The sequence below is a fragment of the Cryptomeria japonica genome, chromosome 2 (assembly GCF_030272615.1).
Source record: "Cryptomeria japonica chromosome 2, Sugi_1.0, whole genome shotgun sequence".
NCBI classification, from domain to species: domain Eukaryota; kingdom Viridiplantae; phylum Streptophyta; class Pinopsida; order Cupressales; family Cupressaceae; genus Cryptomeria; species Cryptomeria japonica.
This window is the reverse complement of record NC_081406.1, coordinates 517,632,687-517,642,041: the sequence shown is the minus strand read 5'-3', so window position 1 is coordinate 517,642,041 and position 9,355 is coordinate 517,632,687. Positions and strand designations below refer to the sequence as shown.

The following is a 9,355-nucleotide window of genomic DNA, read 5'->3' as shown; positions in this document are numbered from 1 at the left end:
GATTGACACCTTAGGCAACCTTAAATTATAAATTAGGATCCAAGTTAAGTCTAGACGCCTTCAACGATGATAAATTTGAAATGTCTCCTCAGTCCACTCTTGCGTGATATCTAGGAACACTTACAGACCATCTCCATCTCTCTTGCATGATATCCAGGAACACTTACAGACCATCTTTAAAGTAAAGATTTAAGGTTTTCAAACATTTGGTGTGTTTTTACAGACCATCTTTGGATATTTTCGCAATCCGTGAAGATAACCCAAACTCCATTTTGTTAATAGTATGCAATCAAGAGCGATCAGATGAGAACACATTTCTTTGAGGCATTCTGTCAATCAGTTCGCGTGCCTTGTCTAAGCTTACACATTTTGATTACGTCTACCATGGTAGTTGCAGCTACATCATCTCTGTGATGGATGTCAATACCCTGTTCCAAAGCTCTCATTTTCCCACAGGCTGGCAAAGGTTGCAGAGTCTGACTTTATACCCGCCAATCACATTTGATTGGAAGTTGTAAATCCTTTTCAACAAATGCGTTTTGTGCATATCCTGCAACCATAGCATTCCATTAGACCATGTTTCTTTTAGGCATCCGATCAAACAGTTCCTATGCCTTGTCTATACTCCCACATTTTGCGAACATGTCAAACATAGTATTTCCAATTGTAGCATCTGATAATAATTGCCATTACGTCCCGCTTTAATGGATGTCCTTACGTTCTGCTTTAATGGATGCCCATACCCTGTTTCAAAGCTCCCATTTTGGCATAGGCAGAGAGTACGATGGCAAATAAGACTGATCGGAATGGAAGCCTGTTTGCTGCATTGACTGCGTTGTGAGGATACCCATGTCTTCTGTCCGCTGCATAAAGCAAGAAAGTCGTGAAAATATCACAGTGACGAGGTATTCCATGAAAGTTGCGAGGTAGATGAGAGTGCCCTCTCCCATGCGCTTTATTCTATGAAATGAAGCACGCGGGAACATGTTCAAATTCAAAATTCAAAATTCAAAATCTTAACGGCGATTGTTTCCTAAACGGAAACGGATGGGAATGAACTGTCAGGGGAAGGAATGGGAACAGCTACCTAAGCAGTCAAAGCTTAGTGTGTGCTGTTTAAGGGTGGCCCAATGTTACAGAAGGGGTAATGGTGGCTGGCAGTCTGCTTGTTGCACGAACAACGAATCCATGTACCCTCTGCCAATGAATCCCAAGAAAAAGGGAGCTCGTGTGCCCGGTAGAAAAATGAGTGGAGGTGCTTTCAGGAAACTGTTGAGGAGGCTGAGTTCTGAAGGCCATATTTTGTCTCAACCGATTGACTTGAAGAATCACTGGGCTAGGCATGGTACTAATCGATATGTGATATTTAAGTAAACCGGTATTGTTGATGAGCTCCTTTGCATTTCTCTTATCTTCCTTGTGTATTTTACGTGGGAAAGTGGTTTTGAAAACTAGAGAACATCAGATATTTGGTTTAGGTTTTAGGTTTCACAAAAGGTTGACAACACGGGAATTTTGCATGTATGGAGTTGGTCAGAGATTCCTCCTCTGTTTTCTGTTATGTTCTAGCCTTTTTTAACTGTAATTATTCTTGGTCCTTTTTCGGCATTGAAAATGGACTACTGGTTCACTGTAAATGTGCATATAAGTTGCATTACATGTGCATTCTTATTCGGTCTGTGAGGGTATGTCTAATGGTTATAATTATGCAGATCAGGGTTTCTAACTCTTTTAGACATTGGATTATGGCATAGCTTTAGACTGTTTTCTCCTATCTACAAGTTACATTCTCACCATTTTTGGGTGTCTTTACTTCATAGTGTTAGTTTTAGTAATCAGATAAGCATTAAGGAACATAAAATCAAAATGCAAGATAAACAACCACAAAATCAACACATGACACACATATACCTTGGGAAAACCTTTCTCTTGGAGGAAAAACCCAATAACAATGTTCAGATCTTATTTATGAATATCACCAGTTGATCAAATACAATTCACCCTCTTAGGGCAAAGGCAAGACTGACTTATTTGACTTGTAACTTCTGATCTGAACTTGAAATATCCTTCAATCACCAGTAGGGCAGATTTGACAGATGAAATACACTCAGAACTTGATACTATGAGCAGAGATGATGTTAGTTGAGACTCAGATGAAGATCGCAAGCCTCCAAGGTGTGATCGCTGGTCTCTAATGTGTGTTTGTTGATGTCCAAAACAAGTTCGTTGATATTGCAGAGATATTCGCTGAAGAAGATATTATTGCTTGTGTGTTATAACAAGGCATCACTATATCTTGTATTTATACATGGTTACATTGCCTTATAGGCTAGGTCAGCTAAGTACACTTGCCGCCAAAAATACAAACAATATTTATTACACGTTATATGTTGTTTGCTCAACTGCCCAATTTGGGTCCTGCCCTAGAACACGTTACACATTGCTTATACGCCCAAATAGGGCCAGCCTCACATGATTTACAAGCTACATCAAATTATTACAATATGTTATTAAAAGGTTAATTTAAATAATCCGATTCTAGCTATTGATTTCAACACTCCCTCTTAGCTAGGGAGGATTATAGCAAGCAACCACATATTGTAATAATCACATCATGGACCTTTCCATGAAATCCATCTTGTATTGCGCGCAGAGGATGGATCCACCTTGCATTGCCCGCAAAGGGCGACTCCACCTTGCATTGTCCGCAGAGGGTGGTAGATGCAACTTAGTGCATCATTGAGACCAAGACTCCCTCTCAACAAGAGTTGTGTTCTCAACAAATCCAAGTCTCTCTCTAAAGTATTCAAACTTCACACAAGCTAGAGGCTTGGTGAGAACATCTGCAATCTGCTCATCAGTGCTGACATATTTAAGTTGAATGGCACCTCTCTGTACCATATCACGAACATAGTGATAATGAGTTTCCACATGTTTTGACCTGTCATGAAACACTGGATTAGCAGACATTTTAATACAACTTTGATTGTCACAATGAATGATTGTGGGTTCCCAAGGTTGTCCAAGCAACCCAACAAGAAGCTTGCGAAGCCATACTGCTTCTCTTGACGCCACACTTGATGCAATGTACTCAGCTTCTGCAGTACTCAATGCAACCGAGGACTGTTTCCTGCTGGCCCAAGAAATCACGACAAAACCCAAACTGAAACAGATTCTTGAAGTGCTCTTTCTATTAGTTACACTTCTCACCCAATCAAAATCAGAGTAGCCCTCCAAGGTGATGATAGTGTTGATTGGATACTTCAACCCATAGCCAACTATGCATCACAAATATCTCAGGATATGCTTGATTGCAACAAGATGAACATGCTTCGACTTGTTCATGAACTGGCTGAGGGCACTCACTGCATAACAAATATCCGGTTTAGTGTTAACTAGATACATCAAGGATCCAATCAACTGCCTGTACTCCGATGGATCTGCAAAATCAGAGTTAGTTGCAGATAAACTCAATTTCTTCAAGTTAGTTTCCATAGGAGTAAGCATAGGTTTACAATCCAGCATACCAAATCTTTTCAATATATCATTGGTGTATTTTCTTTGACTAAGTATAATTTCATTAGATCTTTGCCATACTTCTAACCCTAGAAAGTAATGCATTAAACCTAGATCTTTCATTTCAAATTCAGTCGCTAATTCTTTCTTACATCTAATGATGAGACTATCTTCACTAGTTATAAATAAATCATCCACATATAAAACCAGAATTAGCATTTCACCATTAAATACTTTAAAGTAAAGGTTAGGATCAACATCATTCTTACAAAACCCTAAACTAACCAAATACTTATCAATTCTTTCATACCAAGCTCGAGGAGCTTGCTTGAGGCCGTAAAGAGCTTTCTTCAATCTGTATACATGAGATTCTCTATTGTGAGTCCCATATCCTTCTGGTTGCTCAATATAGACTTCTTCCTCAATGACACCATTAAGGAAAGCGATCTTTACATCCATCTGATGTAACTTCCAACCCTTAGCTGCAACAATAGCTATAATAGTTCTAATAGAAGTATATCTAGCAACAAGAACAAATGTCTCTTCATAATCTATGCCTTCTTTTTGAGAAAAACCACGAGTTACAAATCTAGCTTTATATTTCTCAATACTACCATCAGCAACATGTTTAATTTTAAACAACCATTTAGAAGAAAGAACGGACTTACCTTTAGGTCTAGGCACAATATCCCAGACATCATTCTTGATGATAGATTGATACTCTTCGTCCATAGCTAGTTTCCATGCTTGCTGGTTCATTGCTTCTTCTATGCTTGATGTTTCAGCCTCAATTATATTGTACATCATTACAACGTAGTTTGAGAATAACTGAGGTCTTCGACTTTCTTTAAATGTTCCTTCACTAATACATTTGGGGTCAAATTCCGACGGAGGTTTCCGACGAACAAGGAGCATTGTGTGAAAATTTGATTTTTTTTTTTTTAAATGCCCGTGTTCGTTGGAATTTCGATGACCTCGGGCATTTTATTAAAAAAAAAAACACAACGCATTTTCATTTTGAAAGCACAAGCAGCGACCGTCTTGCCTCCCTACCCCCCCCCGCCGGAGCGATCTCTGCACAAGCAAGGTAAGGTTTTTTTTGCAATCAAAGGAACTCTTTGTTTTTCAATGAAGGGCAACTAATTTTTTTTCGCAATCAAGGGCAACTGGTTTTTTTTTGCGAATTAATCCATTTTGTGCATATCCTGCGATCTTAAAATTCCATGAAATGACATCTCTTTGAGGTATTCCGTTGTTGGTGTAAATAATTATTCATCATGGATATTATTACACTTACTTAAGTTTACTTAGGATAATGCATTTCATAGTAGTTTGGATATGAGACACTTGGGTGTTTGTGCCACATTGGGATAGTGTGTGTAGGAGAAATTCCACCTTTTATGGTGTTGATCTTGTTATTACACTATCATATCCACTTATTGTGGAGTGATAATTCCACCTTCGGTGGGTGATCCACCTCATGTGGAATATTATATTATTTCTCCTACCTACCCATACCTATTTCCTACCTACCCTTGTTTCTCATTGAGCCACATGTCATGTTTGTGTGCTCATACATCCATATGGCCTTGCCTATATAAGCAGGCCTCTATTCATTGTAATCCAGTTGATTGTTGATCATTTTCTATTGATGAGAATACAGTTTATTCTTGTCCCATATTGTGTCTCTATTTTGTACATTTCATTGACCCCTTGATCTTGGCAAAATCCAACATCCGTCATACAGTTCACATGCTGTGTGTATGCTACCCCATTTTGCGATTTTTGTTATTGGATTAAAAAAACCGCTCTGAGAATTTGAAAGACATTAATGAAGTAACTAGAACGAACGGAATGGGGATTGCATTGAACCACATAAGACCCGACTTCCTCCCATGCCCACTATGGGTTCTCTTATTAGTGGGGGCCCTATGTCCTGAATCTTGTTGGACAAGAATCGACCTGTATTCCAATGCTCTCTCGATTATGCTTTGATGGATGTCCATACCTTGTTCCAAAGCTCCTATTTTGGCACACACAGGGAGGATGCTGGCAAACGTTGCATTGAGATAAACATGATTGTATTTCATTGAGATAAACATGACTGTATTTCCCTTTGTATTGATCTAGGGCTACTCATTAATGTATCTATGGATTTCCCTTATTCACTATGTTGTGACAATCATTTTCAGATTTGGGACTATCATCTTTCATAATTTGATGTCTTTAAGATGTGGGTACATTGCTTGACAAGAAAAGCTCAAGCATTTGTGAAGTTCAAAGAGTTTAAACCCCTTGTTGAATGGTCATCCAGTTGTTCTCTAAATGCACAAAATGCTCAAGTAAATGAGAAATTCACTCAAAATGGTTTATCCACAACTAAAAGAAAACAACTAACCACTACATATATGCATCAACAAAACAGTGTTGTATAGAGACCTAATCATGCCTTCATGGATATGTAGATCAAGTTCCTACATTTTGGACAAAAGCAATTCACACAATAATATATTTGTTGAACACACCCACCACAAAGATTTGGTTATGCAATAACATATTTGTTGTTAACTTTATCATGGAGGATTTGGTTATGCTTGTTACAATCAAGGTTTGACCAAACTAATTCTTAAATATACAAATGAAGAGTGTGGTTGGTTGGTGACTAATTACTCTTTTTAACACCATTTACAAGATCATATCTAAATCAAGTGTCTCAAGAATTAAGCTAATACTAAGAAGATAGTTTGCCTAAAGCAAATGGGTTTCTTGGGTGGCTATTTATTGTAGATAACTTAGTTCCTTCATGGGAATCAATCAATTTGGAACATGTATAACTCACATTTGTGACATGTCACTAATGCAATTCCTTAGTACTTGTTTGAGTACTATCTCCTCTATTGTTTTCTATCCACTTTTGTGTCCTTCTTAGAAAAAATAATAGATTAATGAGAAGGTGGAAAAGGTGGATTCACCTAAGAGGGAGTGGATTTTCCCAATAATATGTTAGATTCTCCCAAGGATGGAAGGACTATACACTTGAAAGGTAGATGATTAAGGATGATGACAAGGTGAGTTTTCCTTAGAATGATAGGGTTGATTTTCCTAAGAACAAGTAGATTCATGTAAACTAGAGGATACAAATTTGGACAAAATAATGGAAGGAGACTAAAACTAGATAGATTCACCTAATTGGGAGTGTAGTCATCTAAGGATAGGAAAAATTCACCATTTGCGTAAGAAAGATGGATAAGATAAATGATTTATGTGAAATAGATTGACCTAAGAGAAAGTAGATTCACATAAGGATAGGTGGATTTTCCTAAAGATGAAGGGATAAGACTTAACAAAAAGAGGACTTAGGATGATGACAAGGAGGATTCATTTAAGGATATGGCATATTCACCTAAGGGATAGTGTATTCTCCCAAGAATATGGAAAAATTATTGATTGGTGGAATGACATACTAGATCAAGGAATGATACAAGGGTAGATTCACCTAAATATAGGGTGAATTCAGCTAAAAGGGTACCCATGAGATTGTGGTACTGAGTACCTATCTATGGATGGTATATTTGGATACAAGTGTGATGAAACCATGCTTGTGTATGATGAAACAAAGTCCAGATCTCTATTATAGGTCCAACATAATCTCTATTATTTGAGACACCATTTTATTAGCATTTCCAATTAGGGTAATTTATGGGTTTAATTATGGATCATGTTGTCTATTTCCATGCACTATTGAACTTATTTTGATGTATTGTGATTATTTTAATTTTGAAGTTATAAAAAAATTATGTTTGTACCTTAGAAAGGGTAACTCCAATTGATGTTTGGGCAGTTTATTTGAAAACTTATGGTGAGTATTGCCCTATGTTATGTAATGGAGTTATTTTTACACTAAGTAATTAACTAGAAAAATGAATTTGTATTGTTGTACAAGTATGATGAAACCATGCTTGTGTGTTTACATGTTTGTGCATCCTATTGAGAACCAACCTCGCTGTTAAGGAACTCAATAAATGTTGTGTTAAGTAGAAGAATGGAAAACTCAAGAAGATATGGTGACATATTGTGGCATTAGTAGGGATTATCTCTATTGACCACACCTTTCAAAGATAGTATCCCCTAGTTCTCCTCATAGAATGGACCATTGGATGGCTCATAGTGGTATCCTATCCTACATTTATCTTGATGGCATTGCCGATAGTTGGTATGTGGTTCTTGGTACGGGTTTCCTCTTACCCTATTATCTTATTTATATCTTTGTTCCAACATGTGGAGATTGATTTTTGTCATGCTATGATGATTTTCATGTTTGCATGTGTTTTGACATTATGCAAATAGATATGATGTCACACCATACTTATGTTTTGATATAGTGTAGGTGATGGTTACATGTTGTTGATGGTAGCGATTTGGGTTCAAAGACACAATTCCACACACACACACAAATATTTGAAGAGGCATTTTATATTATTCCTTCTTAGTGGCGATTAGTGTTGGAAGATTTGCACACATGTAGAGAGGAACTCATGTTAGATACAATAGGTTGTGTTTGATAACATATGAATGTGCCTCATGATGTATACATATAGCTTTGGTGTGTGACATGCATGCACACTTTTCCATAAGACACATTGCTATGTGGCATGTGCCCTATGCATGTCTTCTTTGTGAGGCACGTTGCTATGTGCAATGTGGCCCTAGGTGTGTCTTCTCTATGAGGTGTATTGCCATGATATGTTAGGATTTGTAGTGTGCAGGCCACAAATGCATGCATTGGGGACTATTATTACAGTCATGTTTTTTGGGCATGTAGCCTAGGCATGTCTTCTCCATTAGGTACATGGCCATGCCATGTGGGAGTTTTTGTGTTCATGCCACAAATGCACACATGAGGGACTATTATTGGAGTCATGATGAATCTTCACTCTATTTAGCCACAATTTCTAGTCGTATAGTTATGTAATGTGCACTTTTAAGGATTGTGAAGTTTCCTTCAATTATTGATGATCTCTCATCTTTGTTGCATGGGCCAACAATTTTATTTTATCTTGTTTGAATTAGTTTAATCACTATTGTGAGTTTTCTCTATTGTGTAGTTATTGTGGCTATGTTTGATTTGCTATTGGAATTGAACACATTTATTTGACTTATTATTGGTACTATTTTTTATTTCTTTCAATATTTATGATCTTTGGTAGTTTAGTGAAACTCTTGCTATTTTTAAATGTTGCATTCTTTGTTGTGATGTGATTCCTCACCAAGATCGACGTAGATAACCTTGGATGAGTGTATATAAGGAATCAAACATTGGGAAAATTTGAGGATAGGGGTAAGTGTTTGTTGTATGGGTAGCTACGATCCACTTGTACATTCTTAGTGATTATTGACAGCTATGTCTTGGAGGCTAATCCCATTAAACAAACAAGGGGGAAGTCATACATAATCGTATGGATCCTCCCTAGTTGTGTGTGGATTCAAGACCATCATTTCATATGGTTCTTGGTTACTTTGTGAGACCATGGCATCCTCTTATACCAATATGTGAGCCTTGTATTGTTATCCCTGCAATGTGGATGAATAAGTGTATGTTAAAATAAATGCTTTGCATGCCATATAGTTGCATATGAGTTGTTCACATCATCAGATCATGATTTAGAATATGTGAATTCTTTTATCCATGTGAAGTCGAATGATTGATTATGAAAATGTGTTATACATTGAAGCATAATCTGTAAGATGTTCTCTTCAAGAAAAAATATTTATGCTTTCATAGTGAAATGTTGACGAAATGGGGTCCTAGTCTAGGAAAGTAAACTACAAACTTATACAT

At 37.1% G+C, this 9,355-nt stretch overlaps 1 protein-coding gene across 1 annotated transcript; it reads left to right on the top strand.

Moving 5' to 3' along the window:
• The first annotated feature begins 1,047 nt into the window (after window positions 1–1,047).
• On the top strand, window positions 1,048–1,374 carry LOC131864634 (barley B recombinant-like protein D). Its single transcript, XM_059215272.1, has one exon. The coding sequence runs from the start codon at window positions 1,048–1,050 to the stop codon at window positions 1,372–1,374; it is 327 nt and encodes a 108-aa protein (XP_059071255.1).
• The last annotated feature ends 7,981 nt before the right edge of the window (window positions 1,375–9,355 follow it).